This window comes from Sphaerodactylus townsendi, linkage group LG12 (assembly GCF_021028975.2).
Source record: "Sphaerodactylus townsendi isolate TG3544 linkage group LG12, MPM_Stown_v2.3, whole genome shotgun sequence".
Taxonomy (NCBI): Eukaryota; Metazoa; Chordata; class Lepidosauria; order Squamata; family Sphaerodactylidae; genus Sphaerodactylus; species Sphaerodactylus townsendi.
This window is the reverse complement of record NC_059436.1, coordinates 35079078-35098913: the sequence shown is the minus strand read 5'-3', so window position 1 is coordinate 35098913 and position 19836 is coordinate 35079078. Positions and strand designations below refer to the sequence as shown.

Here is a 19836-nt window from a genome sequence, read left to right as displayed (position 1 = left end):
CCTGCTTGGCAGTGCTTCCTTCAATTCTGTTTGGAACTTCTTGAAACAACAGGATCATCATGTTCCCAACCAAAGGTATTGTGGTATGTGATTTCCACAGAGACTTTTGGCCAAACTGGCCCTGCCTGGAAGACCTCTCTGCCCCATTTTTGATGTGTTTACTCCCAAGCAATGATTAACTAAAGTAAACAGGAGGAAACATCAGCAAACACTGATTGTTGTAAACTCATCAAGGTTCTTAACCTCTGCTTTGAGGTATAAATTGCAACAACAGGTCTGTTGTCCAATATCTAGCATTGACTAGAATCAGCATGTGAAATCTAGTCTTCTTTCTTGCTTCTCCATGCCCTCTTCAGGCAACAAAACCACCACTTTATTCTCCCCCAAAGAGCATTATGGGACAGTTGTTCTCCAGGCGTCCCCTGCTACACCAGGGGGAGGGGCTCCAGGCACCCCCACCCCCAGGCCGAGCCCCCCAGGCTTCCAGCCGGCAGTCCCTTCTGCCCTCCCCTCTGAGGAGAGCAGAAGCAACAGAAAAGCTCTGTCCTCGGCTCCTTTGCTTTTATAAGCATAAGAGCAGGGCTTGGGGACAGGTGGGAGCCGGGGAGCGAGGCTGGGGGGGTGGGGTGTCCTCAGGCTTTCTTGGCCCCACCCATGTTGATAATGACATGAGCGGGGCCGAGGGCGCCCAAAGACGACATGGCAGCAGGACTTCCTGTTGCCTTGCCATCTTCCTGGTCACATGGGGGGGGGCGATTTTGTGACCAGATTAGTGGCGCCCGGGGACAGAGGGTACCCCCCATCCCTAGGCAGATATGCCACTAATGCTCTGCATGTAACAACTTACTGCCCCCAAAGTATCTGGCTGTCCTCAACCAGAGCTGGAGCCTTCTTTGGCTCTGGTGTTGGCCCAGTGGAATGCTGTGTCAAATGAGACCAGGGCCGTGTGGATCTGTTGCAGTTCCACAGGGTCTGCAAAACAGAGTTGTTTCACCAGGCCTGTGGTTGAGGGCAGCAACAATGTAATTAATCTATCTGACCTCTTCCTTCTCCTTCTTTTTCTGTATTATTATTGGTATCACCTAATGAGGAATGTATGGGGGTATTGAAATTAAATTGTTCCTTCTTCATGAGTTAATATTTAGGCACTAGTTTTTAATCGTATTTATTGTATGTTATTACTATTCATTTTTAAAACTGAAACATAATACTGTTGTTTGACGTTCTGAGCCTGCCGTGGCAGGGGAGAGTGGACTAGAAATCGAAACAATCAAGCAGAAGCAGAAGAAGAGTTTGGATTTATATCCCCCCTTTCTTTCCTGCAGGAGACTCAAAGGGGCTTACAATCTCCTTTCCCTTCCCCCCTCACAACAAACACCCTGTGAGGTAGGTGGGGCTGAGAGAGCTCAGAAGAACTGCGACTAGCCCAAGGTCACCCAGCTGGCATGTGTGGGAGTGCACAGGCTAATCTGAATTGTCCAGATAAGCCTCCACACTCAGGCGGCAGAGCTGGGAATCAAACCCGGTTCCTCCAGATTAGAATGCACCTGCTCTTAACCACTATGCCACTGCTGCTGCAATCAAATAAATAATCCTAAAAGGGTGGTGCAGTAATCAAGCCTGGAAATTTCAGAGTGTGGTGGGATTCCTGCTTGAACCAGCCCTATGCAAGAGAATAGCCTGGGGAAAGGACCTGCTATTCTAACTGGGATTCCATTTGTTACATTGCAGTGCTGGAGTTCTAACTCAGCAGGCATTCCAAGTGAGTTATAATTGCATCACAGTCTCCTGTCTGATGTCACAGAGCCAAGTCAAAGTCCTGTCTGATACCCAGACAAGCTGGTGGCAGGTGACAAAAGAGATCCATGCTTTCAAGACAGTAGTCTTAGTACATTGTTTTAGTGCTTAACAATATTTAGCTTTATTGGAGTTTCATTTGGTATTCCTCCAGGGTTAAGGTAACTATTAAGCTTTGTACTTGGTTGGATTTACTTCTGTCGGCTGGCATCTGTTCAGCTGTGCCTGGAGCTTTGTGGATGTTGTTGGGGATGTCATTTCTAATCTCCTCTACTGTTTTCGACTATCAGGGGAGCCCAGAGAATTCCACTGCTTCCCTAGCCTAGTGTGTTTGACAGTCAGTTTCCCCCCTTTGGGGACGATTGCACTAACGAAGTACCAATTTCAATGTGACACCTAGGTCTTCATCTGCCACCTTGTGGATTGAGGACACTTGGGCTGCTAGCTGGACTTTGAAGACAGCTCATCAGAATTATTTTTTTAAAGGGAAAACTATATATTGCCAGAAACGGCAGAATGAGCTGAGTACAACCATGTACTTTTGGGGCTGGGAGGAGCCTACCGGGCAAATGTCCTGAGAAGACCTTCAACAAGGTTTCAGTCGGACTGAAAGTCTCTGCAGCACCATAAAATGTTGGATGGAGGAAACTGACAAAAGCTTTAATGGCCGGGTGAGAAAAATAAGACATCTCCTCAGCCCCTGAGCTCTGCAGAGCAACAGAAGATGACTTGCAGACAGCTTGGGGTAAAAAAATGTTGGTAGTTTTGCACCCACAAAATAGGACGTCTCAAGCTGAAATAAGGTGTTCTGAGGACATCTTGGGAGAAAAGCTGTGTGGAGTTCCTCCCCAAGATGCCTTTTTAAAAGCATCCTCAGAACATCTTGTTTGTGCTGTGCATAATTGGCCATTGCTCAGAATCCATCAGTCAGCCTGGCCACGGGACAGAGGCTGTGCTGGTCACCCTGATGGACGACCTCCATATGCAGCTGAATTGAGGTGAGCCAACATGGCACAAGTCACGAATCTTTCAGTGAGCATTTGACAGGGATCAGACCATGAGCAGTTGGTCCACGGCTTCATGCAGGTTATTGATTTTGCTGGACTTGTGAGACCGGCCTCCAATGATTTATCTCTCCAAGGTTGGGGACAGAGAGTGGCATTCAGGGAGACGATCTCAAAGCGTTACCTTTTGGTATGTGGAGTCCTGCAAGGAGTGATCCTCTTCCCAATGCTGGTTAACATTTATATACGCCCCCTCACCCAAAATAAACAGGAGTTCAATGGCTGGGTTGCTCACCCAGGCATATGCTGATGACAACAAGCTCCATTATCTTCACGCAATGGGTGGCTTTCAGTGGGATCAAACTGTCCTGGGCAACCTAAGCCACCGTACGTAGCCTTTGAGAGGCCAGGATGAGGTGGTTAAAACAGACCCAACTGAAATTAAATCCTTCAAAGATAGATGTCCTGTGGCTTGGTCAAGGGGTTAATCTAAGGCTTAGATCAGGGGGTTCATCTTCTATTTCACCTTTTCATCCCTGGCTGCAACGGGGTGGAACTCTTTGTGGAGTGAAACCTGTGTCCTGTGAGATCTTGCATAATTCTGCAGGGCCTGCAGGACTTAGATATTGTACCAGGTTTGAACCAGGACAGCGATGGTGAAAATCACAGCCTGGTCTCCCCCCACCCGCTCTGCTTCCTTCTTCCCTCTTATATTCTTTGGTGGTGTATTTTTCTAGTTTACTGTATGATACTGGACTGGACCGTCTCCCCAAAAGAATATCTTCAGGACTAGCAGCAATCTGGAAATGTTTTAATATTACTGACATGTAACGTTAGACAGTGGATTTAAATTTAAATGTTCATTTGTATGTATGTTTTATTCACTGTTGTAAGCCACCCTGAGCCCAGCTTTGCTGGAGAATAAATAAAATGTATTATTATGATGACATATCTTACTCTCTTCTTCTTCACAGGTTTCCAGGCATCAGCTGGAGGCATTCAAACATGATCACCATGAATCTCCACAGACAAAAAGACATTAAGGAGCAGATTGAACAAATGCAGAAAATTTTTGCTGTGCAAGGTAATCCTGCCTGCTTTTGTGACTTTCTGGATTAATGCACTTAAAAAAATAAGATTCTCTGTAGAAATGGTAACACCTTTTGCATGGTTCTGTAAGCAGACAGCCTCGTTTAATTGGCCACAGAGACACCAGTGGTCTCCTTTAAAAGAAACAGACTTGGTGAAGGTTGTCAATTCTGTGTTGGGAAATATTTTGAGATTTTGGGGATGGAACTTGAGGAAGGTGGAGTTTGGGGAGAGACTTCAATAGGGCATAATGCTGTCGAATCCACCTTCCAAGGTGGCCAGGTGAACTGGTTTCTGTCACCTGGAGATCAGCTGTAGTCTCAGGAGATCTCTAGCTACCACCTGGAGGTTGGCATGTATGCATGTATGCATGTATGCATGTATGCATGAATGTATTTGGTTTCTATACCGCCCCATCCCTGAAGTGCTCTGGCCAGTGTACAGCATAAAAATTCATACAATTCATACAATGTTAATAATCGTTAAAATACACTAAAAGGCTTGGTAGAGGAGAAATAATTTCTGAGGCTTGGTAGAGGAGAAATAATCAGAGATATAGAATACACAGAAATTTCCCAGGATGCTAGAGATGCTGTGCTTTGAATGGGCCCCTGCTCATTTAAGACTTTCATAGCAGTAAGCAAACTGTTTGCTAGTGTGACCCAGTAGCCAAAGGCCAAAGTTTCTCCTGCTTCTACAGTGGTTGCTTAGGACTTTGGAGAACAGCTAGATTCCAGTCTGGTACCACCTAAGAGACCAGCAAGATTTTCAGGGTATGAGCCTTTCAGAGTCATTGCTCTCTTCATCGGAGATACCCAGTTCTCAAGAGTCAAAGGTAGCTTTGACTGTGAAAAACTTACCCCCAAAACTCTTGTTGACCTCAAAGGGGCTACTGGACTTAAAACTAGGTGTTCCACTGCAAACCAACACAGGCCCTCTGAAACTATCTTCATGGAGGACTCTGTAGAAGTCATTCTGAACTTCAGTGATGTGTTGGCTGTGCATGTGACAGTTTCCCCTGGTGTCACCTCTGTCTGATTCTGCTGTGTCATTTGTTTTCCACCTCTTTATTCTTCTTTGTTATTTACTTCATTTGTACTTCACGTCTCCCCAGTGGGGTCCCCAGGTGGCTTAAATCATTCTCCCCTCCAAGTGATTTTCACAATAATCATGTCAGGTAGGTTAGTCTGTGTGTGTGTGACAGACCCAAGGTCACCCAGCAAGCTCCAATGGCAGAGTGTGGGGTTGAATCTGGGTGTCCCAAATCCTGGTCTGACATCCACGACCCCTTTCTTTCTTATTGGTTACACATTTTGGCATTGTCGGTGAAGAGATATTCATAAGTTCCAGAGTCCCTCTAATTGCTGTGCCCATTTGGTCTTAATTTCCACCACTTTCTTTTGTGTCAGAGCAAGGGAAGAAACTGTTCGCTGTGTCAGTGCAGGAGGCTATCAATAAGAACAGGGACATCATCAGATTTCTGACTGTGACTGCACGGGATGGCAAGCACGACCTGAACCTCGCAGTCAAGGTGATCTTGTTAAGCTGACTTGCTTGTCTTGAAAAATCCTCTTGCTGGGGGGTCCATAAGTTGGTTACAACTTGATGACACTTATGTCCATAAACAGACACACATTTAGTAGGTGCAGAGTTCCTGGTGTGGAGGTGCTGAGCTCTGGAAAAGTGTGCTCCTGGAGTTTTGCATGTCCCCAAGCATTTAAAAGCATGGGGTGCGTGTCTCACCCAACACTTTGTCCTTTACTCAGTTTAAGAAGAAGAAGAGTTTGGATTTATATCCCCCTTTTCTCTCCTGCAAGGAGACTCAAAGGAGTTTACAATCTCCTTTCCTCCCCCCCCCCCGCCCACAACAAACACCCTGTGAGGTAGGTGGGGCTGAGAGAGCTCCGTAGAACTGTGACTAGCCCAAGATCACCCAGCTGGCATGTGTTGGAGTGCACAAGCTAATCTGGTTCACCAGATAAGCCTCCACAGCTCAACTGGCAGAGCAGGGAATCAAACGCAGTTCTCCAGATTAGAGTGCACCTGCTCTTAACCACTATACCACGCTGGCTCTCTTAAGCAGGCCATTCTCAAATTTCTGTAGGAAAAGAATTAAGTGTCCAACATTGTCTATGTGCACATTTATTCTTAATTGCATCTAACAAATACCTAATGCCCTTGTTATGTAAGCTGCCTCGGTTTTAGCTGCTTTTACTCCCTAGTTGGAGAAAGTCATGATAAATAGGACTTCTTCTCTTTCATTCCTAAATTTATTTCACAGTAAATTAAAAAAAATAGTAAATTTTTTTGATGAAAAGGGGGACTAGTATACAATGAGAAAACAGTATTCTGCCTATTTTTTATTTATTTAAGTTATTCACAGTCTCCCAGTCTCACAGAGATTCAAGGTGGATTATACATAGTGAGCCAATACAATCACAAAAAATGGGACATTCAGTAACCAATGCACCAGGATTTTTAGAAATCTGGAACCACCAGAAAGAACTGAAGCATAGCCTAAGTGTTCACATTACTCATTAAACAGTACATGAAATTACGTAAATAGGATCCTACTTACAGTAAGTCATATGCAAAAGTATAGACCACAGTCCCTAATCATTTATCCAAATAAAAACTGCTTATCATGTCCATAATTAAATAAGTCAATTTTGCAAAAAGGTTAGTTCCATATGCTGCAGCACTATTATCCATTATAAATCTATTTTTCCAACACCTTCATTGTTTATCAGTTAATTCATTAGTTCATCTGCCTGGTGTAGTTTACCAAATGAAAACTACATTGACAATATGACACAGTAGCCCCAAACAAAAAGGACTGCAATCCTTTCCTAATAAAATCTAGCACATTGATAATCGTTAACTCAAAATATCAGTAATCAAATTATCATAGAAAATCATTAACTCAAACTATCACTAATTCAGAAGCCGCCAGATCCAGAAAGAAAAGGGAAATCCTGGCAAACTCTTTTCATGCTCTTACAAACGGAGAAGGACGATGTCTGTACCCCAAACTCTCAACATACATCCTTCCAAAGCAGCTTCCCATGATGAAACTTAAAACAATAAAAACAAGAATCAATCTCTGCAGTAAAGCTACATTGGTGAACAGAGGTCTGCAAGAATCTGAGCAACAAACCCAGAGCAATAAATTCAGCAGTGGAACAGCATCAGAATCCAACTGCAAACATTAATTCCTGTGGAAGTTCCAGTTTTGTGTGTACATCACCAGGTTTGGGTCCAACACATTAGATAAGCTACTTTAGTTTTGTTATCACTCAGTCAGGAGGGATGGGCAGTTTTCCAGCACCACAGATAGCAGCCAAGGGGTCGTTGGGCTGCATCAGGACCTTGGATAAGACCTTTTGACTCTTTCTTGCCTCTGGCCTGAATTGAAAGGGCTGCCAGGTAGACAAGAACTCTGGCCCTGTTTATATACACCAGCTGAGATGCTGGAAGGGGCTTGTTCAGATCTCCACCATTTCTTATTTAAAGAGTTAAATAGCAGATGTGAAGGATCTGCCTCCAAAGTGGGGTCATAGCACCAATACTAAGTATGTATGTAGAGGGAAACGTAACTCCTCCCCTCTGTGCTATTTCCTACAGAGCTGCCATTTGCCTTGGAGGAAACATCCAAGTAGCCAGAGCTTTCCTGGTGTCTTTCTCTGTATGGGACAAATAGAAACTTGGGGAAGGAGGAATGGGAGTTGAGCAAATGGCTTGGGAGAATGGTTAACACACTAAGGCGGATTCTGCATGGGCCAAAAACAGTGGTGTGAAAATGGTGTTACACTATTTTAAATCATTTTACACTGTTTTCAAACCATTTTCACACTGCCATTTTTGGCCCATGTGGAATCTGCCTTAGATTCAGTCTGGTTAACACTCAGAATGGTTAACACTGCCAAATTAAGTTTGGGAAATACCTGGAGATTTTGAAGGGGGAGCCTGAGGATAGTGGGGTTAGGGGAGAAACTTCAGTGGGGGATTGTGCTAGAGAGTCCACCTTCCAAAGCAGCATTTCCCCCACGTGAATTGCTCTATGTTGCCTGGAGAGCAGTCGTAATCCCAGGGAATATCCAGCCCCCTTCTCACATGGATTCAGTCTGAATGGGGCTTACCGCAAGTTCTAGTTAAAAAAAATGCATTGGCAGTCTGATCAGAACTTCCTGCATTTCATCTAGTTTGATCCTAGATTCCTAATTTAAAGAATGTAATGTATGTATCTTATGTCATCATGTATCTTCGCTCTTCAGGAGCCTGTAGCGAAGGTGGGAGCAGGGTAGGTGGCATGTAAGGATTGCATACAGCACAACTGAGACTGTTGTTTAAAAAAGACCAGGATTATCCATACAGTGCACAGGAAAGGTCTTCTGTCTGGCCCAGCATTGCTTTTCAATTAGTTGTGATTTTGTGTTTTCTGGAAAGAACAGTGCTGTCTTGAACATCAAACTCCCATCTGATAAAGTATAATATAAAAAAAAAGTTTGCACCCTAGTTTTCTTAATTTTGAAGGGTCCAAGGCAGGTTATGTTGAAAGTTGATAAAACCTACCATACTACAAGAGACTTTAAAATCAAAATATATTCCAATAATAGAGGAAGAGGAGTTTGGATTTATATCCCCCCTTTCTTTCCTGCAAGGAGACTCAAAGGGATTTATAATCTCCTTTCTCTCACCCCCCCCCCCAAACACCCTGTGGGGTGGGTGGGGCTGAGAGAGCTCCGAAGAACTGTGACTAGCACAAGGTCACCCAGCTGGCATGTGTTGGAATGCACAAGCTAATCTTGTTCCCCAGATAAGCCTCCACAACTCAAGTGGCAGAGCGGGGAATCAAACCCTGTTCCCCAGATTAGAGTGCACCTGCTCTTCACCACTACACCACTGGCTCCTAAGAGTCACACCACCATTTAAAACAACAAATGAGCCAGTTAGCCTAAACCTCTAAAAATAAGAAGTTGGTCTCCAGAAGGTCACTGAAAACTGGGCTACTGAGGCCTTGCTAGAGAAGGAGAACCAAGTACTGAGAGATGGTATAGCATAGGGGCTGAGGAAGAATTTGGTTAAATCTCATCTCAGCCACACATTGCAAAGGTGGTCTTGTGCAAGCTGCTCCCCCACAGCCTCCCAAATAGCCAGTATTGGGGTGTGTGGGTTAAAATACTGGCCTACGTAATAGGGTTGTTGTAAAGATAATATATGTGTGAACTTTTGAAAATTCTATATAAACACTCAGTATTAGATTTATCTTGGCCTGATCTACAGGAGGGAGGCATCTAAAAAGTCTGAGGGTGGGTTACTCCATATGGGATGATATGTTCCTTCACTATATCTTAAGAGACACTCCTTCAATTCTGTGGGTCTCCAGCTGGAGAGTGTCCAGTGGGACACAGGTTTTCTGTTACTCTGGAGGGAGGCTGCTGGCCCGCCCTCTGCTTCTTTTCGGTGTATGGCATTGCAGCTACCAATCTGTAGCAGGGACTGAACAATTCCAAAGGACCTACAGAGTTACCACTCCCATAAAATGGCTAACTCCTGCCCAGTTGTGAGAGTGTGTATGCTTGAATAATTCTTTGCACTTGCCAGAGCTTTGGAGATTTTTTGAGCATGAACTTTTCCTTCCTTTTCCTTCTCTCCGCACAGTATGACCAAGTGACAATCGGCCGGGCCTGCCGAGATCAGAAGCACCTCAAAATATTTTTGCCCAAAGGAAACATGGAGGTGAGAGAGAGGCTGTGGAGCTTTAGCAGATTGAATGTCGGACCAGTGTTGGGAGGACTTGGGTTCAAACTTGACCCAACCATGAAGCTCACCAGTGATCTTGTGATCTATCTTTCTAGCCTAATACTTTTGTACGGAGGGCATGTTCAAAGAGGCCACCCTGAATTTTTTGAAGGAAGGGTTTGATGAAAGTGTAGCTGAATAGATGTGAAACTTGTAAATTCCTGAAGCCAAAGGGAGAGTTAATTGGACACCTTGTGGCAAATAGCCACCTGAATTCATTGCACAATATGGAATCTTTCACTATATAAGCCAGGGGTGTCAAACTTGTGGCCCTCCAGATGTTCATGAACTACAATTCCCATCAGTCCCTCCCAACATGAGCATTGGCTATACAGGCAAGGGCTGATGGGAACTGTAGTTCATGAACATCTGGAGGGCCGCAAGTTTGACACCTGTGATATAAGCCATTAACCCTTTTCTGGGCTGTCCTTTCTTAGGTCTAGCCCAGAGATGTTCTAGTGCTGGCCGTTTTGCTGTAGTGAGCCCAGTTCTGCCTAGGAGGAAGACAGATATTTCTAGATCCTTCCCATTCTGGCTGCTGTGTGAACAAGCAGGTTCTAGTAGAGGGTCAGTCCAAGATGATGTTGCTGGTGCATATGTGGAGATAAAAAAATAAGGCCAAGGCTGATGGTGAAAAATAAAGCAAAAATATTTTTTATTACTCAGTTAATATCACCCAAATTCTCTATGCATTTCATCAAGAGGCTTCTTCAAGGGGTTTTCCAAAAAGAGGACAAGATCTGTGGCAAATTGCTACTGGTAGGACCCTTCTGTATATCAGTCCTATCCACCACCAATGCCATCTTGGACTGACCCTCTGCTTTAACGTGCCCATCCACACACTGGCAGGTATAGACAGTCACATGGCTGGAGCATCCTCAACAGAACAGGCACACCTTATGCTTCAGTCCTGAAGCATCATCATAAAAGTATTGGAGTTGACCTTGGGGAAGGGTTAGCCAAAGGTACCCCTGGACCAAATTCAGCCCTGCCCCCACAAGGAACTTTCTGGCCTGCTAGTTGCCAGTCCAGTGATAAAAGTAGGCTACAAAGTAAGTGTCTTCTGTGATGACTGTATTTGCCTGCAGTTCCTTTGGAGGCTTGGGTGCCTGTGCTGGACTTTGTTACTAAAATGGTCACTTAAGAAATCAGCCAGATGCCTGCAGACTTGAAAAGGTTGGGGACCCCTGATTTATTGCCACAGTGTACTAGTTCCCAGCTCTCACTGAAAGAAAAAGCAAGTATAACCCTTTGGGCTGCAGGCTTTTAAGGGTAAATGTGTAGACCTTTTCCCTTACCTCCTGGGGGGAGGGAGGGTTAAAACAAAAAGGAAAGCTCAGTTTCAATACATTGTTATCATTCTATAGTGAAGTGATATAGCTATTACAGATTATTTTAAGCTTGAAAAAACTTTTGGTGTGTGTTGTGGGGAGTGGCTACAACTGAGCGAAAGAAAATGGTGTCAATGTGGGCAAGGCATGGAAAACACACCCCTTCACAGCATCCAAATGTACTATAATTGTGATCTTTTCAGACAAGGTAAAAATGTTTTAAATAAAACAAAGCTTTGGAATTGTCCAGAGGAAATCCCTCAGTTGTGCCCTTCACAACTATAACAGCTAGCCAATGCTTGTGGCAGGTGATCAGTGGTCAGAAAGGCAGAGGGAACAGGATTACAACATTTTTGTCTTATGCCGTTTCTTTGTCCCTTTGCTCCCTGACAGAGAGCCCGAGAGCTTCTGAGCACTTACATCTTTGATCGGATAAACGTCCATAACCTCTTGTTGTATGAAGTCAGGAGGAGGGGGGGGATCATTGAAGAGATGAAGCTGAGATTGAAAAAAATGACGGAGTTTGAAAATGCCAGCCCTGAGGTCCAGGTCCAGTTGCAGGTGGGACTGGCGTAAGATGGGTTGCGAGCAGTGGCGAAGGTGGGCAGGGAAACTGTGGGATGTGGTCTCTGGAGAATATTCTGGGCCTGTGCCATGGAACCACGTTGCTCGCTTGTTCTAAAAATTACACCGCTCAAGTAATCATTACACACAGCATGGATGCTCTGAGATTGAGCTGTGAATCAGAAGGCCTCTCTGCCATCAACTCTCCAGGTGGGCCTAGGCATGGCACTGTTTGTCAGCCCTTTGCAGAGGTGGGATCCAGCAGGTTCTCACAGGTTCCCGAGAGTAGGTTACTAATTATTTGTGTATGCCGAGAGGGGGTTACTAATGGGTGATTTTGCCACATGATTTTTGCCTTAGTTACGCCCTCCTCTCAGCAGTAGCGCACAGAACTTGAAACAGTCTAGCAGGAGGTGCACCGGCGTGCGTGGCAGCCTGCGCCTGTGTGCATTCGTTTCCCGCCCAAGGAGCGGTGCAGCGGCTGCGTCCTTGCCACAGCCATACCCAGGAATGCCCCAACCCCAGAATGCCCAGCCACGCCCCCGTCGTGCCCCACCCAGACCCATTGGCACTACGCCATAGTTTGAATCCCACCACCATGGGAACCTGTTACTAAAATTTTTGGATCTCACCACTGGCCCTCTGTCTATGGCAGGGGTGTCCATCTGTTCAAACTCCTTTAACTAATTAACACATTTAAAGTGTATGCCCTTGTTTTGGAGACCCGGTGTGGGATAGTGATTGCGGCATTGAACCAGGACAGGGGGAGACAGCTCAAATCCACTACTTGGCCATGAAGCTTGCTGGGTGACCTACCTCCCTGGGCTGTTGTGAGGATAGAATGAAGGAGCGAGAACGATGTATCCCTCCTGAGCTTCCTTCAGGAAGGGCAGGATATCAGAAAGTAATAGATCTTTCCAGGACTGCCTTGTGCTTTCTGGCTTTTCCTGCACTGCAGCAAATCCGTCAGCTGGAGAATGATATTGAGAAGATGCTAGTGAAAATTGGCACCGGACAGAAGGCCCACACCTTGTACATGAAGATGCTGGATTTGCTGAGAGAGGTGAGTGGGGTTTTTTGCAAGGAACTTTGGACTGATAAGAGCGGGATTTGTGTGCCATCTGCAACATAGTGGTCAGATGGTTGGACTAGGATCTGGGAGATCCAAGTTCAAATCTCTGCTTTGCCATGGAAACATGATTCAGCTTCCTGCTAGTGAGCATTTGACTGGCCACTGTTGTCAATGGTAAGCTGGACAAGATGGAGCTTTGATCTCATCCAGTTAGAATCATAGAATCATAGTGTTGGAAGGGACCACAAGGGCCATCAAGTCCAACCCCCTGCCATGCATGAGCACACAATCAAAGCACTCCTGACATATGTTCATCCAGCCTCTGTTTAAAAACCTCCGAAGAAGGAGACCACTCTCCAAGGCAGTGAATTCCACTGTCGAACAGCCCTGACAGTCATAAAGTTCTTCCTAATGTTTAGGTGGAATCTCTTTTCCTAAACTTTGAATCCATTACTCCATGTCCTAGTCTCTGAGGCAGTAGAAAACAAGCTTGCTCCCTCTTTGACATGGCATCCGTTCAAATATTTAAACATAGCTATCATGTCCCCCCTTAACCTTCGCTTCTCCAGACTAAACATCCCCAGCTCCCGAAGCCTCTCTTCGTAGGGCATGGATTCCAGACCTTTTACTATTTTGGTTGCCCTCCTGTGGACACGTTCCAGCTTGTCAATATACTCCTTATATTGTGGTGCCCAGAACTGAACACAGTACTGTAGGTGAGGTCTGACCAATGCAGAGTAGAGTGGTACAATTACTTCTCTGGATCTAGACACTATACTCCTATTGATGCATCCCAGAATTGCATTGGTTTTCTTGGCTGCCATATCACACTGCTGACTCATGTTCAGTTGGTGGTCTACTAAAACTCCCAGATCCCTTTCACATGTAGTGTTGTCAAGCTAGGTGTCTCCCATCCTATATCATTTTTTTCTGTCTTAAGTGTAGCATCTTACATTTATCTCTGTTGAAATTCATTTTGTTAGTTTTGGCCCAGCTCTCTTATCTGTCCAAGTCATTTTGAATCCTTCCCCTGTCCTCCAGGGTTTTAGTTACCTCTCCTAATTTAGTATCATTTGCAACTTTGATTAACATGCCCTCTGTTTTATTATCCAAGTCATTGATAAAAATATTGAATAGCACTGGGCCCAGGATAGAACCCTGTGGCACTCCATTATTCATTTCTCTCCAGGGTAAAAATGAGCCATTGATAAGCATTCTTTGTGTTCGGCCAGTCAACCAATTACAAATCCATCTAACAGTTGCATTTTCTAGTCCACATCTTTCCAGTTTACTCACAAAAATGTCATTGGGCACCGTATCAAAGGCCTTGCTAAAAATCAAGTTCCGTTGTGCATATGGCTGCTGCCTTCACATCTTTTTGAGCTGAATTCCAAACATGCTCCACAGGCTTATTCGGCCACGAATCTACTGCCAAACAATGTATCGTCTAAGGCTTTCATGGCCGGATTCAACTGGTTCTAATGGGTTTTCTGGGCTGTGAGGCCGTGGTCTGGTGGATCTTGTTCCTAACATTTCACCTGCATCTGTGGCTGGCATCTTCAGAGGTGTATCACAGAGAAAAGTCTGTTTCACACATACACCTCTGAAGATGCCAGCCACAGATGCAGGTGAAACGTTATGAACAAGATTTGCCAGACCACGGCCACACAGCCCAGAAAACACACCAGAACCAGTACTGTCAAACAGTTTCCCCATGTTCAAAAGGAAAATAATGTGAAAGAACCTTTATGCATTTCTCTGAGTGAGATGGCTTTTCTGAGGACATCTCTTTGGCTCGTTCCGCACATGTAGAATAATGCAATTTTTAATTCACTTTCAAGGCACTTTGCAGCTGTGTGGAATAGCAACATACAATTGTGAAAGTGGATTGAAAGTGCGTTATTCTGCATGTGTGGAGTGGGTCTATGTGATGTTGTATTCCATGAGTGATCAACATGCATGTGTGAAATTGCCCAAAATATCAGGCCACTTCTGTCTTTGCCCCCAGGAAGTGGCTCAGTTACCTGTTCTATTGGACAGCCTGGACCATATGGTGGAGGTCTATGAAGAGGAACTCAATGGCATGCATCTAATGTCCATAGACGCGACAGAAGCCATGGAAGCTGCCAAGGTAAAATCCAAACTGTGAGCCCTCTGCAACATGGAGGTTAGACTGTCAGACAAGGGTCTGGGACACCCAGGTTCAAATCCGCACTGTGCCACAGGAACAGATACATGAGGTAAAAGTGCATTAGATATGATTGCTCTCTCTGCATCTGAAATATGCAAATTGATCTGATTACAAGCATGCTGAAAGGATTACAGAGTATGTGAAAGTTTATAAGCATATGTATATGGCATACTGTGAAATGTATTTATATAACAATTAGCTATATATGTTATCTGGGTAATCCTTGCAATATTTATTTATTCGTTTGATGCCATCATCATCTTGCACCCCCAATTGGAACTGTGAATTGGGTCAATGGCTCAACTTAAACTCCTTGAGGGATACTATGGATGGAGAGAGATGTGGCTGTGATAACGGTGTGAAATATAGTGTTTCCTAACATGCAGACATTGTCCCTTGCCTCTTCCCACCCCCCACCTCTCCAAACCTTTGCCATGATGTTTGCAGGAAGACATGCTAAATACAGAGTCTGAGTTAATTGCTGAGAAAAAGTTCAGGGACAATTCAATCAGCACCCAGTTGAAACAGATAGAAAGGATCCATGCCAAGGACACCGGTGACAGACACAGAAGGACGGTGAGTTGTTGCTGGGTAGTGTGCAGAGTGTGCTGCTTTGTTGTAACAAATGAGCTAGTAATTTTAAAAAATGATCAAGCTGTGCCCCTAAATGCAGCCTCCATGTTTAGAGGCAGTATATCTGAGTGCTGGCTATGTGGGGAGGCAAAGGCAAGGGAGGGATGTTGCTATAATGCCCTGCTTAGGTATCTGGCTGGCCGTTGATGGAAATAGGCAGGGGAGAGTGGCGTAATGTCGAATTAACAAAAATTTCATCTCCAGACCAATGGGCTCTTCCTGGGGTTTTTTTTTTGGTTAGTCCTTTGGTTTGTAGAAGTGACTGCCTTTACTTCCGTTTAATGCAGATGTTCACTTCTAATAATTTTGCAGCTGGGCCGGCGTGATCTCACTATGGATTTTCCCTCCCTGGTGGGCTTCGAAGCAAAAGGTAAGAATGCTGTTTGAGATCCAGGCTCAAAAAAGATCCCTCCCCAGGACTTCTGATCCTCCTGGATCACAAAGATCAAGCTAGAAGGGCTGATGTTTCTGTCTCTCGTAGCCCAGCCACTTTGCTTTGCATTTTCTAACATTAAGAGTTTGCAAAGTACAGCACTGGTGATAGCCCAGCAGTCTCTCTGCCATCCAGTGCCACTTGCCCCTGCTGCTCTGATTGGGAATAGGAAATTGACCCAGAGGCTCCTATGATGTCTCAGGGGCTTCCAGGGCAAACTCCCACTTCATGATGGGTGCAGTGCCTAGGGCAGGGGTGTCCAACTCTGGCCTAGGGGCAGTAGAGCACAACTCTTGTGAACTTTTCTTTCTTTCTTTCTTTCTTTCTTTCTTTCTTTCTTTCTTTCTTTCTTTCTTTCTTTCTTTCTTTCTTTCTTTCTTTCTTTCTTTCTTTCTTTCTTTCTTTCTTTCTTTCTTTCTTTCTTTCTTTCTTTCTTTCTTGCTTTCTTTGTGATGCAGGTGCTCACGGACTTAAAGGAGTATGAAAGCATTGTTATCGCCTTCTTTCCTCAGGAGGCTCTACATCTTTCTAAGCAAATGTTGTGTATGTTCCCTATGACTTGCCAGCGTGGCATGGAGGACAAAGTGTCAGATTAGAACTAGGGAAATCCTCCTCCGCCATGAAACTCACTGGGTGACCTTGGGCCAATTGCTCTTGCCCAGCCTAACTCACAGGGTTGTTGTAAAGATAACAATGGATGAGGGAAGAGCCCTGGGTATCACCATTACCTCTCAGGAAGAAGAGCAGTAATTAAAATATTGAAATGACTGTTACTCCCCCAAACTGGGAACTGGACTTGCCTAAAACATCTTGGGATGCATAGCTCGGGCATCTGACTTATTTCTTGACATCTTACTGCTTTTCAGGTACAAAACTAGATGTTTCCAAGGCTCAGGTTGAGTACGAAGGTCTGGTGTTGAGCGAGGTGGAAAAGATCAAGAGCGCAGTCCAGTGTTCGCATCTTTGGGTACGGTAGTTCCACGACAGCTGGGCTAAGTTCTGACGTGATGTTGTACATTCAGCAAAATCAAGCAGGAGCCCAGCAGCATCTTAAAAATGGAAAATATTCTTTTGCCCAATGACTGACTTATTTTGTCCAGTGTAGAGAGTATAATGGCATTTACTCTTTACATTGGACGAACAGGTCAGTCCCTCTGCAAAAAGATAAATTGATACAAATCTGACATTAAAAAGGGTGGTATTTGGAAATCGGTAGTCAAACATTTTAGTCCTCCGGGCCATTCTGTATCTAAAAGTCACTATTCTCCTGCACAGAACTTCAAACTGAGAACCCAACATAAAATTGCTGAATGGGGATTTATCGAGAAAGTCAATACTACTTCACTCCTCCACCTGGTCAGGGTCTTATTATGGTTTTTGGACTTCTCATTTAGTCTTAAGTGCTGATATCTTGCATGCCTTGTCGGCACAATGTAAAAATGTTAAATAGCTCAGATATACCTCAATAACTTTCTGTTTAGGGAGGCTTTCTGAGGAAGTTGCCCCCCACCCACAGAACACCAAAAGCTTCTGACTGAAATGGGAATATCCGCACAATGTTACAGTAATTCTGAGCCCAACTTGTGGATCTTTGGTTCAAAGAAGGAACTGTAGGATGGCTGCGGGTGGAGCCTCTAATCCTTCGTCTTTTGACCCTTTAAATGGCTTTTTTTCTTTTCCAGTTGAGCCATGTTGTGGCTTTACTGAGGTGCTCAGATAAAAATGGAAAAGAAGAAGAGCTGGAACATTTATACCCCCCTTTTCTCTCCTGAAAGGAGACTCAAAGGGGCTTACAAACTCCTTTCCCTTCCCCCCCTCAAACAAACCTGTGAGGTAGGTGGGGCTGAGAGATCTCAGAAGAACTGTGACTAGTCCAAGCACGTAGGTAAGGGGGGGGGGGTTCCTCGGGTTCAAACCCCCCTCACTCATGTCCGAAGCTCCGCCCACCCATTTGTGGGTTTTTAAAAGCATTTTTACTGTTTTTCGGTTTTTGGCCTGCAGGGGGCGAATTGTTTAGGCTAGCAGCACCAAACTTTCAGGGATTGTTTGGGGGAATCTCCTGATGATATTACCCAGGTTTTGTGAAGTTTGGTCCAGGGGGTCCAAAGCTAAGGACTCCCAAAGGGGGTGCCCCCATCCTCCATTGTTTCCAATGGGAGCTAATAGGGGGCTTCACCTTTGAGGGTCCATAACTTTTGACCCCCTGAACCAAACTTCACCAAACCTGGGAGGTATCATCAGGAGAGTCTCTTACTGATACCACCCAGGTTTTGTGAAGTTTGGTCCAGGGAGTCCAAAGCTATGGACTCCCAAAGGGGGTGCCCCCATCCTCCATTGTTTTCAATGGGAGCTAATAGAAGATGGGGGCTACACATTTGAGGGTCCATAACTTTGGACACTCTGAACTAAATTTCACCAAACCTGAGAGGTATCATCAGGAGAGTCTCTTACTGATACAACCCAGGTTTTGTGAAGTTTGGTCCAAGAGTTCCAAAGCTATGGACTTTCAAAGGGGGTGCCCCATCCCCCATTTTTCCAATGGGAGGTAATAGGAGAAGGGGCTACACCTTTGAGGGTCCATAACTTGGACCCCCTGAACCAAACTTCACCAAACCTGGGTGGTATCATTAGGAGAGCCTCCTAAAGATACCCTAAAAGTTTGGTGCTTCTAGCTTAACAATTGCACCCCTGACAGCAGGCGCCCCCCAAATTTCCCCAGATTCTCCTTTTTTATCCACCCCTTTCGGCATGGATTTAAAGGGAGAATCTGAGGTCCTCAGTTTAGAAGAAGAGTTGGGATTTATATCCTCCCTTTCTCTCCTGTAGGAGACTCAAAGGAGCTTGCAATCTCCTTGACCTTCCCCCCTCACAACAAACACCCTGTGAGGCGGGTGGGGCTGAGAGAGCTCCGAAAAGCTGTGACTAGCTCAAGGTCACCCAGCTGGCCTGTGAATTCCCCAGATAAGCCTCCACAGCTCAAGCAGCAGAGCAGGGAATCAAACCCGGTTCCTCCAAATTAGAATGCACCTGCTTTTAACCACTACGCCACATTGAAGTGATGCTGTTTCACGGTGGGGGATAATCCACCCCAAAACAGCATCACTTTCAATGTTATTTAACTGGGGACCCCAGATTCTCCCTTTAAGGTGGATTTAAAAGGAGAATTTGGGCTCTCTAGTTTAAACACCACTGAAAGTGATGCTGTTTGGGGGTGGATTCCAGCATCACAGCAGCTGCCCGGGGGGGGAGGGGGGGGGCTCAGATTTTGCACCGGGCTCCATTTTCCCTCTATGCCTCTGCCCAGAGGGGAAGGCAGAAGGAACTGCCAGCTGACGGCTGGGAGCTCAGCTGGTTGGGGGCAGGGGAGGGCAGGGCGGGGGAGTCTGCCATCCCTAGCCTTGGAGCTGCTTTTATGAGCGCTAGGCTGGGGGCGGGGCTTGGGGAGGTGTGGCCATGCCCTAGGAGTGGGTGGGGGTGTGGCCCCCCCCGACCTCCCCCTAAAAAATCTATACCTACATCCCTGGACTAGTCCAAGGTCACCCAGTTGGTGTGTGTTGGAGTGTTCAGGCTAATCTGAATTCCCCAGATAAACCTCCACAGCTCAGGCAGCCGAGTGGGGAATCAAACCTGGTTCCTCCAGATTAGAATGCACCTGCTCTTAACCACTACGCCACTGCTGCTGGGTAGCGATTGGATTGCTCAGAGGAATGTAGGGGGCCAAAGAAAGCTAGCTGCCTATTATTTTAAACACACTGGATCCCCATGGCAGACTGCTTTAACAGCCATTTGCTTTTCCCAAAGATCTCTGGGAACTGTATTTATTTGAGTGAACCTGGGGATTTGAGAAAAAAAATTACCACTTTTTTTTTGGGGGGGGGGGTGAAGTGGCACAGCCCTAACAGTTGTATATCGATATAATA

The 19836-nt window shown here is 45.4% G+C and overlaps 1 protein-coding gene across 1 annotated transcript in view; it reads left to right on the top strand.

The window, feature by feature from the left end:
• CCDC183 (coiled-coil domain containing 183) overlaps positions 1-19836 on the top strand; it is a 46489-nt gene that overhangs the window by 22034 nt on the left and 4619 nt on the right. Inside the window, exons 2-10 of the mRNA XM_048513022.1 lie at positions 3776-3885; positions 5300-5421; positions 9552-9629; positions 11417-11584; positions 12546-12650; positions 14668-14790; positions 15298-15426; positions 15796-15853; positions 16783-16883. Coding sequence (XP_048368979.1) covers positions 3776-3885; positions 5300-5421; positions 9552-9629; positions 11417-11584; positions 12546-12650; positions 14668-14790; positions 15298-15426; positions 15796-15853; positions 16783-16883 — 994 coding nt within the window. The remainder of the gene's footprint in view (positions 1-3775; positions 3886-5299; positions 5422-9551; positions 9630-11416; positions 11585-12545; positions 12651-14667; positions 14791-15297; positions 15427-15795; positions 15854-16782; positions 16884-19836) is intronic.